The 20,446-nt window shown below is 39.8% G+C and overlaps 1 protein-coding gene across 1 annotated transcript in view; it reads left to right on the forward strand.

The window, feature by feature from the left end:
* The window catches only part of LOC142097880 (aldehyde oxidase 1-like), a 128,749-nt gene that overhangs the window by 19,308 nt on the left and 88,995 nt on the right, over positions 1-20,446 (forward strand). Inside the window, exons 8-13 of the mRNA XM_075180107.1 lie at positions 3,545-3,625; positions 13,833-13,974; positions 14,835-14,927; positions 16,803-16,954; positions 19,164-19,257; positions 20,338-20,441. Coding sequence (XP_075036208.1) covers positions 3,545-3,625; positions 13,833-13,974; positions 14,835-14,927; positions 16,803-16,954; positions 19,164-19,257; positions 20,338-20,441 — 666 coding nt within the window. The remainder of the gene's footprint in view (positions 1-3,544; positions 3,626-13,832; positions 13,975-14,834; positions 14,928-16,802; positions 16,955-19,163; positions 19,258-20,337; positions 20,442-20,446) is intronic.

Below are 20,446 nucleotides of genomic sequence, written 5' to 3' on the forward strand. Positions count from 1 at the left end.
GGAGCTATTGCTCAGCATGTTGTCCGCTGAACTGAGCCTTGGCTTGACGACGTGTTCTCCTTCAGTTTCTCAAGCAGCTGCTGCTCATAAAAAAATTACATTTTCAAAAAAGAAGCAGGGAAGACGCAGAGGGCAGACCAGAACAGTTTAACATCTGGGGGTAAATGTATTAACCTCCGGATTGTTGAACTCCTGCGAGTTCGCCGTCTTCAGCGCTTAAATTTAAAGCGGCACTGCCTTGTAAAGGGAAACTTCCCTTTACAAGGCAGCGCCGCTTTAAATTTAAGCGCTGTAGACGGCGAACTCGCGGGAGTTCAACAATCCGGAGGTTAATACATTTACCCCCTGGGCTGGTTTGAAGGATTTTTCAAAAAATTGTGTGACCTTGCCCATAACTCCATCCAATATGAGTATTAACATGCAAAGGATGGTGAGGATTATTTTCAAGAGGTAATTCATATGGAAATGTCAGACAGTCCCTTTCCTTACTGGGAAGAAAAGCAGGCCATTTGGAAACCCATGTACAAACTTGCTTTGCAATATTTAAGCTGCTCACCCTCCAGTGTGTACTCTGAACGAGTGTTCAGCACACCTGGGAACTTAGTCAGTTATCGCTATAGAAGGTTACTTCCCAAAAATGTTGATAAAATGATGTTTATAAAAATGAACTACATCTTCCACGAGGAAGGCCTTCACCATCCAAAACATCCAAGCACTGACTGTTCTCTAATGGCGGATTTAAGCGGCAATGAATTGATAGTCTGTGATGATGACATACACACTGATGAGGGTGAGGATGAAGCTGAAGATGATGACGATAACATGTTTTTAAAACTTTCTATTTAAGTGTAGGGTGCAATCTACCCCCAAAGAGGAAAGGGACTTGGGGCATTTCTATATCACGTACCGTCTTGAAAGGCTGCTGTTTGGGCAATTTCTCATTAAGGGTAGGGTGTCATACACAGTGACCCCAAACTGGCTTTGTCCATTTCTATTAATATTGTACAGTCTATAACGGCTGAATTTTTGAGTATTTTCTACAAGTGGAGGGGGGCCTAGAGAGACAGAAACCAAACTGCCTTTGTCCATTTCAATTAATATTGTACAGTCTATAACGGCTGAATTTTTGAGTATTTTCTACAATTGGAGGGGGGCCTAGAGAGAAGGAAACCAAACTGCCTTTGTCCATTTCTTTACATATTTAAGTATAAGTGTAGGGTGTAATATACATCCAAAGACAATGGCTGCATTGCCAATATGCATAGATGGAGAGAAAGACAATGTGGTTTGTGTGTAGAATTAATGAAGGCCTACCAGGAATTGAACTGTTTTTTTGATAATTTATTAGCTTTACAATTACATTACTTATCCAAGAAACAGATGGAGCACTAAATTTGGTTATTTTATGGTCAAAAACATTGATTGTTTAAACAAATTAGCAAAACAAAACCAAACAAAACCAAAACACGCAATGGCGGTTTGGCAAAACCAAAATACAACGGTAATCCAGATCCAAAACAAAAACAAAAACAGGGGGGTCAGTGAGCATCTCTAATACAAAGTGACTTCAGGTGTTGCAGGCACCCACTTGGATATAGATTCAGGTACAGCAGGTAATGTTCAGCAGCACTTGTTAATAGGTGGTAAAGACCACTAATCTATTTAAATAGATTTTTATATTGCTGTACTTGTGAACTTGCAGAGTGAGTGGGTTAGCAGAAGGAACGGGTTCCTCAAGCTTCAGTTTTTACAGAAAGTTGGGCTACTCTACAGTAGCCAACTGAAAATGAGAATAGGGCAACTTGATACAACTGAGCAACAGTAATACGTCAATGAGTCTGAATTAGAGAAGTTTGTTGTTATACTGAGCTTTGGGTCTCTCCACCTTTACCATAACATCTAAGGCTTCATAAGAAAGATGCTGAACTTGTAACCACTAACTTTCTGCACTGTTATGGTAATCCAGGTTGCTGTAGGAAACAAACACCTTTGTTGTGATCTTCAAGTTGTGTCCCACTACTACCTCACCCTCTACATCGGTCACCTTATGTCGCAGGATTCAAATTCTAAGGACTGACAGCTATTAATGATGGATTTTGAATTCTGTCATGTAGGGAGAATTAGGCAGCAAATGGCAGGCAGAACAACCTGAGATCCAACCCTAACAAAAGCATTGTTTATCCAGGTTTCTCATGGAATAAAGACAAAGCAATGGAAACAAAGCCAACATCTTTCTAAAACCATAGAGGTAAAGCCTCATAACACAACTAAAGTTGGGCTAATGCTTAAGTTCTTTCTATTGCTTACCAATAAACATTGTCCAATGCGGTTATTGTGGGTCCAACGCACAAAGATAATTAATTGCAAAATATAGCAGGATTTACAGCAAGCCATCATAACGCATAAAAGATATTACAATAAAGCAGGAGAGTAAAAAAACGCAAATACATTACATATTTACTTCCCCTGGGCACAGGGTTCAGATAGTCATGTTGTCTGGGAGAGAGAGCAATGGGGAAGCAAAGCTTGCTTATATGCAGCTTCAATTTACAAAAAACACTGTCACTATGTAAACAGATAACACTTAGAGAGGTCTTCATTGGTCCAGGGTTAATGATGTTCCAGTTGCCTGCTGGTCATAGGTCAGTTCAATGGATTCCTCTGATAACGTGTGGCCAGCTCACTCCAACAGCTGAGCACATGTTGTGCCTAAGGGAACTGACCCAAACCAGTTTTTACCAGCCTATTTGCATTTAAAACACTATAATTTTGAGCATTAATCCTCTATCTTCCATAACTAGTGATCGCAGGAAGCGATTGTTTTGCCTTAATAGCGGATTCCAGAAGGTCATGTGCAGACTAAATGACACTAAACAATTCCTATATCCGGAGCCTTGGATACTTTTAATATATTATCATTTATGTATAAATATAATACATTTTACTAGTAAATAAATGTGGATTGGAACCTTAATAAATGTATATTTACAAGTGCGAATGTAAATGTGTTATTAATCCATGCGATTGCGTCCTAACACGTGACGTACTAATCGCAATCGCACGGTAAAACAATATTTACTTATTTTGTTTACTTCATCCAATTTGAATTTCACAGCCTTTAAAAGGACACCACTTATGTATCCTTTTCAACGGCTGAGGTTTTAGAAAATGATCTAATTGTCATTGTTCCCTTTAAAGACAGACAATTTTCAGTAAAAAGCTTAAGGGCAGGATTTTTTATTAAGCTGAAACTATATCTTGTGTTTTCTGGCTCTTTTGAATCATTAACTGGTGGACACTGTGCTGCTGTTGTGTAAGGGGCCTGCATTATGTGTATTCTGCATTGCTAATATCCAGTTTGGTGTCTATAATGCTTTCATTCAGTTTTACAAGTTATGATTCTTGTCACAAAACTGAACTTCTGTCCTTGAGTCTTGCTAGTACAGAGTCAAGGTTTACTGTTCTATTCTAATGCATTTATAGTGGAAAATCTTATTTGATACTGTTTTCCTTTATCTAACAATTTTTTTACATTTTTTTTAAGAGCATGCCAAAATTGTTCAATGAAAAGGATTTCTTACCTTTGGATACAACACAAGAGCTTATCTTTCCACCTGAGTTGATGGTGAGTGTACAAAGTGTGAAATACAATTAAGTGCAAGAGATGAGATAGGTGATTCCACACATGAAGTTGTTTCCTACAACCAGTGAACTTGATGAGAGGGATGAACAGTCAGCGGCGGCCAGATGGAGGTGGAAACCTTCTCTCAGCTGCCCATTGGGACAAGATTCAACCTTGACCCCTGGGACAAAACTTTTCTAATCCAATAAAAAGTACTGGGGGTTTAAGTTACTAGTATCATCTTAAATCATGTCACAGGTCTCAGGCCTGATGTTCTAGTTGTCACAAAATACAAATCTGCATTGCCAACACACTTAATATCTGCACTGACCAATCTCCGCTGCCACTTATAAATATCAAATTTGCAAAAATGCAAATATTTATAAATGGCTAAAGGTAGACTTGGCAGCACTGACATTTTATTAACACTGCCTAGTGATGTAGATAAAAGGCCTTAAAGCTTCCTAAAGTTACAAAACCAGTCTCTTTGGTGCGTCAACAGTTGCAACGCTGCAGATTTGACTTTATAAATAGCTGGTAGCACACTTGATAGTGATGATTTAACATGCCTGCCAACATTCTTCAATGGGCAAAATAAGCTATGCTATGATCCATCTATTTTTGTGAAGCCCCACTCCTTGACAGGCATGATATAATAGAATACCACTGCCCAATCTGCCATAGTTATTACTGCCAATGCTAACTTATTCATTTGTTTTTACACTTTAAAAAAAATAAATCATGCATCTTCTCAAATCAAAATTCTTACCTGTTGTCATTGACAGTGTGTATGTGGGAAGGAAGGTGGGGGCTTGGATTTGACACTAGAATGCCAAGAGTGTGAGCAGCATTTTCTGCCAATATTGATACTGATCTGGGAAAGTGGCGCAGTACTAAATTTTGCTCTACCTCCTCTGGTCCAGTCCCCATCTGCATTACTCCTGTGCATGTTGGATTAATACATTTGACCAATATACCATGCAGAGCCCATCAGGTGGGTAAGTACACAAAGAATATGTATCCTCATATTCTTGGTCAAGGCATATAGCAATACTAAGACATGGTATAATGCTCTATTGCATCCTAGGATAGAAATCAGTATTTCTCCTCTCTCTCTCTCTCTCTCTCTCTCTCTATATATATATATATAGTATGGGTGATGCAGAGACCATCACCCATACTGAACAGAACTCCTCTCCCAAGTGCCAAAAAGACATTTTAATGAACCCATATTGCTAGCCACTTACTGCACACAAAATCCCCCATTGACAGTCTTATACTGCACACACTAAGCCCCCTTTGCCACTTAACAACTGCTTCCCCCCAATCACTTGGATGCTCCTATTGCATCCACACTGTTACCATCATCATCATCATCATCATCATTTATTTATATAACGCCAACAAATTCCGTAGCACTTTACATTTGGGGACAAACATAGTAAACTAATAAACTGCTCATCACTGGGTCCCTTTCTCGGTTACAGGACTTTATTTGGGCTGCAACCACTTTGTGGAATTCCCTCCCTCGCACAATAACTCTTCTCTAGTCTTCAAGCGTTCTATGAAAACTCACCTCTTCAGACAAGTTTATAATACTCCTCAACCACCATTTTAATATCCCTAGCTTACCCTATTGCCACCCTCTACACAGCTAACACAAGACAACAACACTCTGACCAACATAGTTGTGACTGAGCATACAGCCCACTAAATACTTTGTAACCTTTGCTCGCAAGCTTACAATCTATGGGACAAAACAATACCACTGAAGCGATTTGAGCTTTCCCTATGGGCATGCAGGACTATAGGGCCATTACTCTTCTAATTCTCCTGGATCTCTCTGCTGCATTTGACACTGACCACACTCTCTTCATACAAATGCTTCAATCCTTAGATCTTCACTGTCCTATCCTGGTTCTTATCCTAGATATCTAATCACATTTTTAGTGTTAATTTCACTGGAACAACCTCCACTCTGCTTCCTTTATCAATTGGAGTACCACAAGGCTCAGTCCTAGGTCTTCAACTATTCTCTATCTACACCCCTTCTCTTGGAAAACTAATAAGCTCAATTGGAATTCCGTATCATCTCTATACGGATGATGTCCAAATTTATCTATCCTTTCCTGATCTCTCACAATCTGTGTCTTGCGTTACTGACTATCTTTCTGCCATTTTGTCTTGGGTGTCCTGTCTCCAACTCCACGTCAATCTTTCAAAAACAGAATTAATAATAATCCCACCCACCAATAGAAGCTTCCTGCCTGACATTTCTGTTTCTGTTGACATGATCATAAATCCCACTCCGCAAGCTCGCTGCCTAGGTGTAATCCTTGACTTACAACTTATTAACTCTGTTTACATCATGCAGCGTACATCTAAAAAATTTTCAGAATACGTACATAATTCACACAAGACACTGCAAAAACTTTACTTCATGCATTCATCTCCCGCATCGACTATTGCAATTCCCTCCTTACTGGTGTTCCCAAAATCAGACTCGAGCCCCTACAATCTATTTTGCACACAGCAGCTAGATTTCCCTTGCAAATCCTTTTTCCTCTGCTGAGCCACTCTGTCTCCACATTGGTTGTTTTTCCATGAATCAAATATAAAATTCTTCTAACATACAAGGCCATCAACAAAATTGCACCAAAAAACATCTCCTCACTTGTCTCAAAATACTTCCCAAATCAACACCTCCATTCAGCACAAGATCTGCCTCTCTTCCACTCTCATCACTGGGTCCCTTTCTCGGTTACAGGACTTTATTTGGGCTGCAACCACTTTGTGGAATTCCCTCCCTCGCACAATAACTCTTCTCTAGTCTTCAAGCGTTCTATGAAAACTCACCTCTTCAGACAAGTTTATAATACTCCTCAACCACCATTTTAATATCCCTAGCTTACCCTATTGCCACCCTCTACACAGCTAACACAAGACAACAACACTCTGACCAACATAGTTGTGACTGAGCATACAGCCCACTAAATACTTTGTAACCTTTGCATACTAGCTGGACAAATATGCAATATGATGTAGCACTTACAATCTATGGGACAATGGTTTGATACACAAGGGTAAGCTTGAGAGCAAGGCCCTCTTACCTTTATGTATTTACTACCCAGTATTGTTTTAATACTGTTTGTATAACACCAGCAGATTCCGTAACGTTTTACAATTGGGAACAAACAAATGATGATGATGGAGTTGCAAGGATTATCTATCTTGGTTCTCCCCTGCATATCAGCCAGGATAGATTCCATATATGCGTGATCTGATAGTTGCTGATTCAGTGTAAACTATATATGACAGCAGGTTACATATTATCAATAGGAGAGACCTACCAAAGGCTCTCCGTTAAAGAAATAAAAATAAAAAATTGATAACCTGATGGTATCGCATGTTTCTATGCCAATAGATAACATAAACATATTTTGTATTCCTATACTTGGGGAAACCCAGCTAATTTTTTATGTTTTAACTATTTATGTTAAAGGAACAATCATGGAAATGTACCTAATCTGTCCTGAAAAAAAAACATGTGGCAGTTAGTATGGTACATAAAATGGTTTCAAATTACGTTGTTAAAGAAACTCATAGTAAAGCTGTAAGATGTGGTAATAAACTGATAAAATACTCCTGGAAATTAAGGGGTTAAGGTTTAGTTTCTTGTTCTGATTCTGGCAGCAAAATCTCAGTCAATCTTACTCATGAGAACTATGCTGACAATGTTTGTTCAGATGAAGCACTGTTGCCCTGAAGCTTAGTAGAATATTTAACCTTCTTGTAATTACTTTATTATGTAATTAAACAAAAGTTTTAGAAACACCCAGCACTTGTTTGCTTTGTTTTATTCCCATATGCAAAAACAGGGAGTGTTTCTAATATGAGCTACACTTTTTTTTTCTACTTCTTCATATTTGCATATCTTTGAACCTTTGTTCTCATTGTTAATACTAGAGATGTTCACTGACCCCTGTGTTTTGGTTTTGGCAAAACCGCCCTTGCGTGTTTTGGTTTTGGATCCTATTTTATTTGCTAAAATCAGAAAATTTTGCTTCCCCCCCCCCCCTACATTAACCTCAATAACACTAATTTCAAGTCATTTGCAGTCAATTTTGTCCACCTCACAGGTCACAATATTTCCATACACTTTAAACAAAGACAGCAGAGACCTGGCTGGATGCTAAGTGACAGAGCAATGACACAAACACACGACAGTTCATAGCACATCTTGGAAACATTGCCACACAGCAGTGGCAGAAAAGAAAAGTGGTGCAAGATGGAAATCAGTTATGGTTCATTTGATCGCTCCACTCGTTCCTTGCACAGCTAATACATGGCGACGAGCGCTGACCCCCCCCAGGGATGCGTGCTTTTATCAGACCCAGACAAATCCAGGGTGCCAGACAATGCACTAAAAAGTGCCATTGTAATTCACAGCAAAAAGCAAGTTCATCACTGAGCTTTAAATTAGCCCCAATTCCCCAAAAATTATAATATAGTTAGGTACCTTTGTAAAGTGCAGATTACCAACACTTTGTGCAATACTGATGAAACAACAGCAAAGTGGAAGGTAATACATATACACGTCTATTTAGACATCCATGCTTACATTACTTCTGCAAGCAACGTTGTTCTTTGTTAATAAAACTGTTGTCTTTATACCGTTCAAAAAAAATTAAAATAATCCTCCACCATTCTTTGGATGTTGATAGTTGATAGTAGGATCAGGGGGAGTTTCAGTAGAGGTGTCACTAATTCTGGTCAATTATTTTACAGTAGACAAGACCAGGGGGTAAATGTATGAACCTCCGGATTCTTCAACTCCGGCGAGTTCAGCATCTTCAGCGCTTAAATTTAAAGCGGCACTGCCTTGTAAAGGGAAGTCTCCCTTTACAAGGCAGCGCTAAGTTCGGGTGTGTTCGGTTCTCGGGGAATCGAGCCTGAGCATCTCTAACTAATACTTGTAAGTTTAGATTTGATTTCACAATGGGTTGATATCTGTGTAATATATTTTTCTTTACTCATCAAATAATCTCTGTATTCTTTACTGCTACTCTTCTACATATCTACTTTGGTGCTGTGCATTACCACAGTCCCATAAATTCTTGCTAATTTATAATGCATATGACATTTTTCAATGTACTCTAATTTACTTGTTTTAAAGAGATTTTTCCCTTGCTGCCCCCTTCTCTGGAACGATCTGCCATGTTCACGCTATTCTCTAGCCTGCTAATCTTCAAACTTTCCCTCAAATCCCACTTGTTCAGGAAAGCCTACCATTCATCTGTCTAACCTCCTCTGCCTTTTCATCCTGCCTCTTCTTGATCCTCTCACTAGTCTCCCTCTTTCCTCCTTTGCTCCCCTTACTACCCTTGTATTCATGTCCCCCTCTTGAGTACTGTCCCCTCACCCTGGCACCCCTCCTAATTTCCTGTAAGTCGGCCCCTTCCCTTTAGATTGTAAGATCACGCAAATGTGTCCTTCTCCTCCTGTTACCTCTGCCTTCGGCTCTCAAGCTTCATTTTTGACAATAGGCCCTTGCCCTTGGTTCTCCTTTTCTTCCTTTTCTTCCATCTCCATCACTGCTCTGTACCTGTAAGTCACACCCCACCACTGGGCTCCGGTCAGCCTGTTTCACTCCCCACCTCTCTTCCTTCTCTTTCCTTGCTTCTATGCTTTCTGGTACTCGCTCATACTGCTTTGTCTCAGCTGAGTTGTTTTTTCGAATTGCTCTGTTTTTGTAATGCCCTGTTTGCCGTGTCTTGTCAATGTTCTATGTACGGCACAGTGGACCCTTAGTATAAATAAAAGATAATAATACACTATTGATATATGCACATGATGGGGGAAAAATAGCAGAATCCAATGTAAAAGGACCTTGCAGAAGTTTTGCAGAGTAAATTCTGCTTATGTGGTTAGATGTAAATTGATGAACAAGTGCAAAACAGAGCCTGAGATTTTGAGATGAATAAAATGTAAATAGAAATGTACAGAGAGTAAGACTTTAAGGGGCACAGCTGCCTCCTGAATAACTTTAAATAGTGAGAAGTGAAACAAAATATCTTTTAAGAACATTATTATTAATGGTACATTATTTCTCCATGTTCTATTTACAAAAGCAAATTAGCAGGGACAGATCACACTTGACACCCCCTGGATATGAACTTATCCCAAACTGTACACTATTCCTACTATGTCTCCCTTTAATGCCTCAGCTTATTCCCAAGTGCTCTCCTTTTCAGTGTATATGCCACTTGGAAGAGCCCTCTGCTCTTTTAGGGCCTCTTCATTGCAGGACCCCCCTCACCTCCAGCCACCCCTTATTGTTACACCCTCTCTATATTCAGGCTTCCTCAACAAGGGGATGGCTTTTGGCATGTAGTAATGGCACAAGTAGTGTTGATCCCACCTGCTCTCATTTGTACCCACAGGGCCACCCAAGCTCACGGCATAAAGAAGTTACTGCCCACCTCCCCACATTCCCTAAACATGCAATTGATTCCTCTACCACACCGTAAGCTTCCTCCACATCCTCTGCGCACACACAGTGGGCCTAAAAATCAAACAAAAAAGTCTGCTCCAATCAACAACTTTCTAAAGCTTTATCTGTGTGACCTCACAGCTGCAATTTGGATCGGGCATTTGGGGCTTATATACAAAATTAATGCTAAAGGTTAATGCAGTACTGCTCTGTAGTCCCCAGACAATAGATTATTTTAAGCTGCCAGCTAATAGGTATGCACAGTATATTACCTCACTGTACCTTAGATTACTATTAAAGTAATTCTATCATTTTCAAATTAGCATTGCATAGGCGATTATATTGTTTTCAACGCACAAAGTGATTTATTTTAGCAGATGTAAATAGTTAACAGTTCAATACATTATTATATTATGATACAGTACAGTACAGCCAATACCAAAAGATACATACATACCGCTGCGCTACCACGGCACCAGTGGACAGTAGTTCACCCTTGAACACTGTGGTCAGAGTAGACTGAAGACTGGGAGCGCAGCTATGATCAGAGAGAACAATGCAGATGACGTGGCATGCTTCTAAAGGTCCAGACTTCAGGAAAGTCCAGAGGGTTGCAGATCATAGGCGGGTTCAATCTAAGGAATACAAAGGTGGGGGTCATCTTTCCAGGGGATGAGCTCTGTTCTACCCGCCAAAACTCCAATTACAACCAGTCCATTAGCATTTTACAGTCAGCATCTGTCACGGGCACTAGGAGTCTTTACCCAGGGATCACCAGGTGGTAGGCTTACCAGAGCAATGTAGATGGTAATAGGGTACTCTGGTAGCTGGGTGATCACGGAACAGGAAACAGCAGATGATGAGATGCTCAGGAAAGTCTATGACTAGCAGCACTGGTAATATGGAGGTAATAGTACACGAGGAACTGTAGGACAAGGACACGTGAAGGTAGTCAGTGGTCTGCGATAGCAAGTTGTACCACTGCTATAGTGAGGAGGAATGTCCAACAGAAACGAGGAGGTGATGAGAGTCAGCGGTCTGCGGATAGCAAGTTGTACCGCTGTCTGAGTGAAGGAATGGAATCCAAGTGGAGGTATCCGGGGAGTCAGTGGTCTGCGATAGCAAGTTGTACCACTGCTATGTGAGAGGATACTGGAACAGGTGATACTGGAAACAGGGATCAGTGGTCTGCTACTAGCAAGTTGTACCACTGAATATATATGTGAGGAGGTGCACGGGGAGAGACTGCAACACAGGATATACACAGGCACCTTATACACGATCCACAGTAACATGCACACTATATATATAAATGACTGAACAGGTCTGCAAATATAGAAAGTCTCTTGAAGTAGTCCAGCACAAGTTAACACAGTCAATGATGGCAATAGACTCAGCGGATAGCAGACTCCAGAGGAGAACCAACACAGTCCAGCAAGATATGCAATACACCAGCACAGTCAATGAGAGGTATGCATACCGTGGTTCAGAAGCAGGCAGTCAGATAGGAGTGCAGCGATACCTGAGCGGCAGGAGGCCGGCTGGATGAGAAGTCCCAGGATAGATGAGGCAGCGGTCTAGTAGGTGCAGCGCACAGATAAGTAGACCAACAGGGACACGAATCCACAGGAATCAGTAACACGTGGAACTGGACTCAAGGAGAACCCAGGAGAGTGGAGATGATCCAGCAGAGGAGTAGTTGATGAGATATAAATCCAATGCTGACAGGAGGGTAGACCAGCGGGACACGTGAAGGCGTGGAGAGCGGGTCAGCAGTAGATGGGTGATAGCGCGGTCAGCAGCAGCAGGACTCTGCGGTACACGGAGGTAACCAGTAGCAACCAATAGGTGTCAGTAGCGATGGAACACGGGAGAGCAGAGTAGACCAGGAGCTGTTGATCACGGAGAGTAGCGAATGGCAATGAGAGCAGCAGTCTCGAGGAAACACAGTAGAGCTGAGAAGAGACTGCAGTGCACAGGGGCAGCGGATAGGAATCAGCTAACTTGTCACGATGATGAACACAGGCGAGTTGCAAGCTGGAGGCTGTAGGGCACGGAAGCAGCGGATAGAAACCAGCTAACAGTCACGATGATGAACACAGGCGAGTTGTAGGCTGGAGGCTGCAATGCACGGAGACAGCGGATAGGAATCAGCAAACAGTCACGATGATGAACACAGGCGAGTTGTAGGCTGGAGGCTGTAGTGCACGGAGGCAGCGGATAGGAATCAGCTCACAGACTTGATGAGGAACAGGTGAGTGGATGTGAAGTAAAGGTTGGAGTGCACGGAGGCAGCGGGTAGGAACCAGCAAACAGTCACAGTGAAATATAATAGCGTGATGTGGATTAGAGGACTGTAGTGCACGGAGGCAGCGGATAGGAATCAGCAAACAGTCACAATGATATGTAGTAGCGTTGAAGTGGTTTGGAAGACTGTAGTGCACGGAGGCAGCGGATAGGAATCAGCAAACAGTCACGATGATACAGTTGATGGTAGAAGTGGTATGGGAACCACAGTAGTAGAAGTGGTTTGGAAACCACAGGAATCAGCAGCGCTGAAAACACGAGGAATACAGGAACACCTTCAGAGACTCATAGGGAATGAGACTCCAAGATCAGGCAACGTGGTGTTGACCACAGGTGCTTAATATAGGGAGTGTTGCCTGATCTGCCAATTGAGTTAAAGGGACATACACTGAAGTATAGGAAAGGGCTGCGCATGCGCAGACCCTCAGGATGGAGGACGGCCACGGTTCCTAAATGTCCGGGAAGAGGCACTCACAGTACGGTGAGTGACAGCATCATATTAAAGGTTTATTCCCTAACATCAATAACTAGAGAATGCGATCTCTTTGCCGAATGCACCGGACAGCTGCTGATGTAAAGGGGATTAATATGATATCAGACATGACACCTTTCCTTTAACCTGAACCTTTAATAACACTGAAGTGTACATATAATCATAATATATAAACTAATAATAAACTAAATACTATCTGCTCATAAATTACTGTATAACGGAACCAATATGAATTATATAAATAACTAAATGTTGTAATGCGAGTGTGCACGTGCGTATTTTACCGTGCGATAGCCGTTTGCCACGTGTAGCGTGGCATACTGAGTGCAATCGGCCAATAAAACAATATTAATCAATATACTTTCGTTCATCCAATTATACGACTTCGACATTACTTTTCCTGTCATTTATTTTGAATGTCAAAAAACTACTTGGTTAAGATGACGGAAGAAATTGTTCTGTGTTCATGTTTTGGTTTTTTTTGCCTTAGTTTATATACCCACAGGGCCAGCACTCACAATAGCCCAACATAGGCAGTAGTGGTATAGCTAAGATTTTTCAAAGCATTATGAAGTAAAAAATCATAAGACAAAGATCCAAATGTGAGAGTCGTTATTCAGGCATGCAAGCATGGCTGCAAAAATCTAACAAGAATCTGTACTAATGCATTTACAGTCTTGTATACCTTGTTACTGGGCAGATTTTGGTTACATTCTCTGTAAGGATTTTCCCTCCCCCACACACCTTTCAGAGCTCCACGGTACATCTGGTTTTTCTTGTAAGTTGGTACCGTCCCTGTGATGCCCCACATTGAGTATTCATCCAACTATTTTGTATCTATTGCTTTGCTCTAAATCCATATATGCACATGAACTATACATTTCAGTTAATACATATATATGAATTCTGTTATTTAGATGATGATGAACAATCCAAAGAAAATGATCACCTATAATGGAGATAGAATTAAGTGGTATTCTCCTTCAACACTTGAAGAACTTCTGGAGCTAAAGAGCAAGTTTCCCAAAGCTCCTCTTGTAGTTGGGAACACTACTGTAGGTGAGCAGAACGTACAGATTGGGAAACTAAATGGTTCTCCTTATGTTAAAATAATGGCACATATTGTAGTAATGATATAGGACACTGTAATATTGACTATACATCCACATATCACCGATTATTATTTTTGAACTATTGATCCATTGTATTGTGTACCGTATATACTCGAATATAAGCCGAGGCACCTAATTTTACCACAAAAAACTGGGAAAAGTTATTGACTCGAGTATAAGCATAGGGTGGGAATTGGCCAAGTGATTTCCTTGCATGCAAATAGAATCACTATACTAAATAACTTGACTAAAATTAAGAACCTCCTATTATTTGTACAACGAGAGAGAGAGAGAGAGATTATAATTATACAGACATATTATTGCATTATCTTCTATGCATATAATGTTTCATATTGCTTATGCAAAATTGTAATTATACAGTGTTTTATCGCTTTGTTTACTAGATTAGATTTCATTAGTTATAAAGTAACTGGTCTTGACATGTCAAGATGTTTAGCTTATACTCTATACAATGTTAATTTATATGCACATGCGTTGCATTGCGGAAGTTAAGAGCTGAAGGACCGGAGAACAGGTAAGTTCACTTGTGTATAAGCCGAGGGGGACTTTTTCAACATAAAAAATGTGCTGAAAAAGTCAGCTTATACACGAGTATATACGGTAGTTTAATGTTACATCTGTTGTTAAGGATGCTTTAAATCATCAAGTGCATATTCAGAGTAGAAAGTGATCATTTCATTTTGAATGATCATTTTTTAATCCATTAGCAACCACAGTAATCTGTTTATAAACTTATTGTAAATATAATTACATACCAGTGACCAATTGTGTATTTATTTATCTTAGGTATTCAGATGAAGTTTGAAGGAGTTGTGCACCACGTTATCATTTCTCCAGTCAGAATCAAGGATTTGTATGTTGTATCTTCTAATGACAAAGGTGACTAAATTGCATTTTTTTTTCACCACTGATTTTATTTCTCAAAATATAGAATATAATTCCAATACATACTATGCAGTAATGAAGATGGTATAGTTGCAACAGTAAAGAACTGGTAGTTGCTCAAATCAATTTATAGGCTATAACAGGTGCATGAAAGGGTGGGGTTATCCTAAAAGGAAAAAACACAGACAAATTCCCCCAGCACACTGCTATAGCCAGCAACAGATCTGCTATTTCTACTGTAGATAAAAATGCAAAAGTCTTTGTTGCACACATTTGCAAATGTATGTTGAAGCCACCCACCACGCCAAGGTGCTTTTCCTAATAGGGTGGTCCTACTCTAAACAATGAGAGTCCCATATATTTGGGCCATACATATGTGTTTTTAAATTGAGAGCAGGAGTTGTGCACCACGTTATCATTTCTCCAGTCAGAATCAAGGATTTGTATGTTGTATCTTCTAATGACAAAGGTGACTAAATTGCATTTTTTTTTTCACCACTGATTTTATTTCTCAAAATATAGAATATAATTCCAATACATACTATGCAGTAATGAAGATGGTATAGTTGCAACAGTACAAAGAAAAAGGGGGCTAATAGAGATACGGTTTACTTTACCAAAACACTGCAACGGGAGCCCCCATTTTCACCAGCAACTTAGTGTTTATACAAAGTCACAGCAGCATATCCATTCAAATAAACTAGCCATAGTATGTGATAAAATATCTCTTACTACTATACTCCTAAACCTAAAATATAGGTAGCGTTTCATAAAACTAATTGTCATCAAGTATATGTATAACTATTAGGACTACGTGTTAATGATATTGAGATGAAGCAATGACCATGCAGTGGGTAGTGAGGTACTTTTTCTACTTATATCAGACTTATCAATTTTTTACCTATTTAACGATTACAATCCTAGAATCCATGACAATGGAGGCTGACTGTATAACAAAAGCTAGATGGTAAAGGTACATTGTGTTACAAATATGTGTATGGCATACAGTATATTCTAACCCAGGGGTTGGCAACCTTTCTATCAGTGTTCCACACATTAGTACCCCAGTTCAGATTGTGCCACACAGTTGTGCCCCCCAATTCATGGTGTACCACATAGTTGTGCCCCCCGGTTTTTAGTGATGCTCTTACTTACCTTTGGAGACACGTCTTCCGTTCCAGAAAGCTGGGAGCTGCTTCAGTAAATCAGCTGATGACTGCCGAAATGTAGCTACTTTTGGCTGTCATCAGCTGCTTTACTGAAGCAGCTGCAGCGTCTGCGTGCCATACCAGAAGTGGTCCGCATGCCAGACATGGCATGCGTGCAGGGGGTTGTCCACCCTAGTTCTAACCTATGCATTGGCACAAGGGACCTTTAAAGGCACACTAAAACCAATTGGTTTTAAAGCTTTACCTACATGATATTTATCTAATCAAGACATTAAAAACATATTTGTATAAACCATTATACAAAAAGGATCTCTGGAGCAGGTCTCAGAATGCACAATGTACAAACAGCAGTTAAACCGGAAATTTGAAGAATCACCGTTGTTTTTGACCATCTCCTACATCGGCTACATTTATCCGCCCCCCACCCATCTCTGCGTCATTTGTCTCCTCTTATGCAGGTAAACATACATTACTTTCAAACCAGACACTTGTTTTAGATTGAAGGATATGAGGACGCAGAATATGGTTCCATGGGCCACTCATGGTGGTTTTTTGACAAACTCTCTATCGCCTACAGAAATGCCCTTCCCCATGAAAGAACATAAAAATACACTATTTTGACGTTTTGCTGCACATAATACAATTATGGTATATATATATATTTAAAATTAGTGTAAACTGGTACATTCCTTAATTCCAGGAATAACAATTGGAGGAGCAGTCAGCTTGGCTCAGGTTAAACAGATCCTGGCAGAGAATGTCGCTAAGTTATCACAAGACAAAACAAAGATATTTAATGCTTTACTGCAGCAACTGAGCACACTGGCTGGAGAGCAAATCAGAAGCATGGCGGTAAGTACATACAAGTTTTTATTTTTGTTTATTTTGGTTTAACAGGGGAATCATGGTCATGAATCCCCTGTTAAACTTTGTTGTAATATTGTATAATTGTGCTGTGTGGAGAATATCCAGTATCGGAATGTAAGAAGTAAATAAAGCAAGTATTGAACATTCAGAAGTTAATACACTGCAAAGCTTGTCCATAATGGAGCAAAATAGTATCCCCGAAATTATTTAAATGGTGTTCTTATAAAAAGTTTAGCATGCAATGTGTGTGTTCCTTCTATTTCAAATAGTGAACATGCATAATCTTATACCAAAGGCTTTACTATCTTGATATTTTAAATAAGGGATGGAAATGGGAGGATTGGGCAGATGTGCTATATGTTTAGGGTTAAATCGGCATATCCAAAGACCTTGCAGTCTCCTATGTAACACAAATTTTTCTCTGCCGGTAGGCAAGCTATATTTTGCTGGTTGGGGTTTTTGGCATTTGTCTGCAACTTTTTAGCAAGTACAAACCAGAAAGTGTGCAGTACATTTTATTTTGCACAAATATGCCTAATTGACTGCCTCCTACATAATAAAGAACACAACCACAATTTGGTTTTTCGAACTAGCACCGTAAAAATTCTCTGCACAGCTTTGTGGGTCCAGCTAGTAATGCACAAGGGAGAGAGTAAATGGTTTACTTACCTGATCTCACTTTAGGGCCACATAAATTACACCAGAAAGATACACTTCCATTGAAAGCATAAACTGAGGCTTGGCTTCTGCCATGTTTTGTCATCTCAGTTGTAGGGTAGTTCAAAGGAAATAATTACTTATTAGTTTCTAGTGCATTGAAAGATGATGGCAGGGCTAGAAACTACATTTCACCTCAAATCCTTATTTATGAACACTTAGGGATTCATTTAGAGTTGGGAGTAAACATGGAATAAAGTTCAATTTTGAACAATGGCAAAACCATGGAAACTTAGAGTTTGCATCTTGCCCTACAAATATACAATTAAAGGTTCTGACACCAAAAAGCATGTGTGTGTGTGTTGAGTCAAATGTATCAAAATACAGCCATCTTAAAACCAGCAGTATTTCTGAATCTGGTACACAAATGCATATACTTAGCCCCGTTATAGTGTAGAGGTGTAGTCTCAGTAGTACATGTGAAAGAACTATTAAAGTGTGTGTGTATATGTCTCTGTCCGTTTACCTTTGTTTGTATTATCCGTCATTGTTTTATTACTTTGTTTGTTGCCAATTGTAAAGCGCTACAGAATATGCTTATGCTATAGAAATGTTGATAAATAGATTACATTTTATAATGTTTTGATAGTGTTATTAATGTGAATTCCATGCTCCATGTAATGAACTGAAAACACATCACATCCATAGTTTACCCCTTTAAAAATACAATGGGACTCTTCTTTCATATTATGGTGTAATCTTTATCCATATTTGCCTACTCTCCAAGAATGTCCGGGAGACTCTCGAATTCCAGGTACATCTCCTGGATTCCTGGGAGGGCAGACAATTCTCCCACATCCTGCACTCAACAAGCCTAAATGAGGCAATTCGCACCGCCCATCCACCTGGATCTCCCAGAGGGCTAGAACAGTCAGCAGTCTTTATCAAACATTTTTGCTGCTGGCCTCCAGAACCAACAAAATATATGCCTCATAAGTGTATCTGTGAATGTGATCAAGTTTCATTCGGTTGCACCTCCAGGGAGCGTGCTACACTTACGTTCCCCAGCCTAATATTTTACTAATTGGGTGTAAAGGGCTGCAAGTCTAACAAATGTAAATATGGACTCTCTTCAGTATGTGCAGTAAGGAAAAGAATGTTTACGCCACAAAAAATGAATGCACAGCCAACTCTCAGGAGGCCCCATGTTGTGCTAGGATTTGTGCTAAATGCAAAAAAACATTTTCCCTGCATGTAAAAAAAATAATAATGCATTTGCACACATGATTTGTACAGAAGCAAAGTTGAATTTTATTCCTTTTAGTAACTTATAGTATTTCTAATAGTTCACTGGTAACTTTCTTTTATTCTTGATGACATCACTGTCTAGGAAAGCTGAATGACACAATTTCATAGTTTTAAGCATCTGTTGTGAAAATAAGCATACTTTTTATGAAATACCAGTGCACTGTGAATAACATTCTTTGCGTTTAGCTGACATTTGCTTCTTGAATGCAACAATAAATTCCATGTTTAGTCTCTAGGAGGGCATGTCATCAGTAAAGGTGGAACAAGTGACCTTAATCCAGTGCTTGCAGCAGGGGGCGCCATGCTGAACTTGGCATCCAAAGGTAATTGCTGTTGTGACTGATGAAATATTTGTTGTCCCACATTGTCTATTCCAGGGCATCATTGAGTCATACCTCAGAATATGACTGGATACCCATCATGCCAGAACTAGTACGTGATGTGTGAAGGGAGTATGAGAAGTAATGAATGATGACTGACTAGTCATGAAGAATGTGTGAGAAGATATGGGAATATTGGGTATATTCATAATCCAAATGCAGTTAAACCAGCTTCAGAATAAAGGATTAGTGATGTATTTTATATCGGCACAGACCAGTACCCCTGTTGGAACCTCCACTTATTTCAAACTGTGATGGATGATGTGATTATAAACAGCAATATGTACTCCTCATTCTCATTGTGTGTGGGAACAGTGATATTGATGGACAAACAAATGATTTCCTAAAATGAACACTGTACTGTCCAGAAATAGGGAATGCTGAGCATGGGGGGGCTAAAGTTTTATGGGAAGATCAGTTGTCTCCCTGAAACAGAGCTACAAATATTCATAAGGTAATTCATCCATTTTATACATAGAATATCAGAACATTCTTTCACTTAATACATGCTTGTATCTGGGAGTCAGAAGCGGTAAAAAGATTTCCTCATCACTTAAGTGACCAGATTACACTGAGGCCTGAGTGCTGTTTTTCCAGATCTGTCCAATTTGATATTTGGCCATACAGATGAGTTGCCAAAGTGATCTTATGGCTCGTCTCTTGGGTTGAGCAGGGAGGTCAGCCCGCATATAGCTAGCATAAGGTTACTTACACGCTGCAGTTTTTAATGGATTGTTAATTGTTTCTAAAAATAATGGGCAAGTCCTAGTTCAGGACTGTCCAACTCGTGCCAATATGTTTCATAAAAGCTTTTTAGTGCCGCCCAGTTACCTGAAGGATCCATGGACTCTAAGCAGAATACTATTAAACCATTGACACATAGTTTAAACAGTGAATCACTCTCATTAAAATAGTTGTATGCCATGCTAGATTTATATTCCTCTACATGATGAATCTTTCTGGGGGTAAGTGAGAGAAAATTTTTAAAATGCATTTGTAATATTCTTTTCTCAATGCATGCAGGTGGATCTCGCACAATCCCACTGAACAATGCTTTTTTCTCCGGTGCATCTGCTCTAAAGACAGACGAAGTCTTGATCACTGTTTTTATCCGTTATTCTGAAAAGGTTGG

Source organism: Mixophyes fleayi, chromosome 7 (genome assembly GCF_038048845.1).
Source record: "Mixophyes fleayi isolate aMixFle1 chromosome 7, aMixFle1.hap1, whole genome shotgun sequence".
Lineage (NCBI taxonomy): Eukaryota > Metazoa > Chordata > Amphibia > Anura > Limnodynastidae > Mixophyes > Mixophyes fleayi.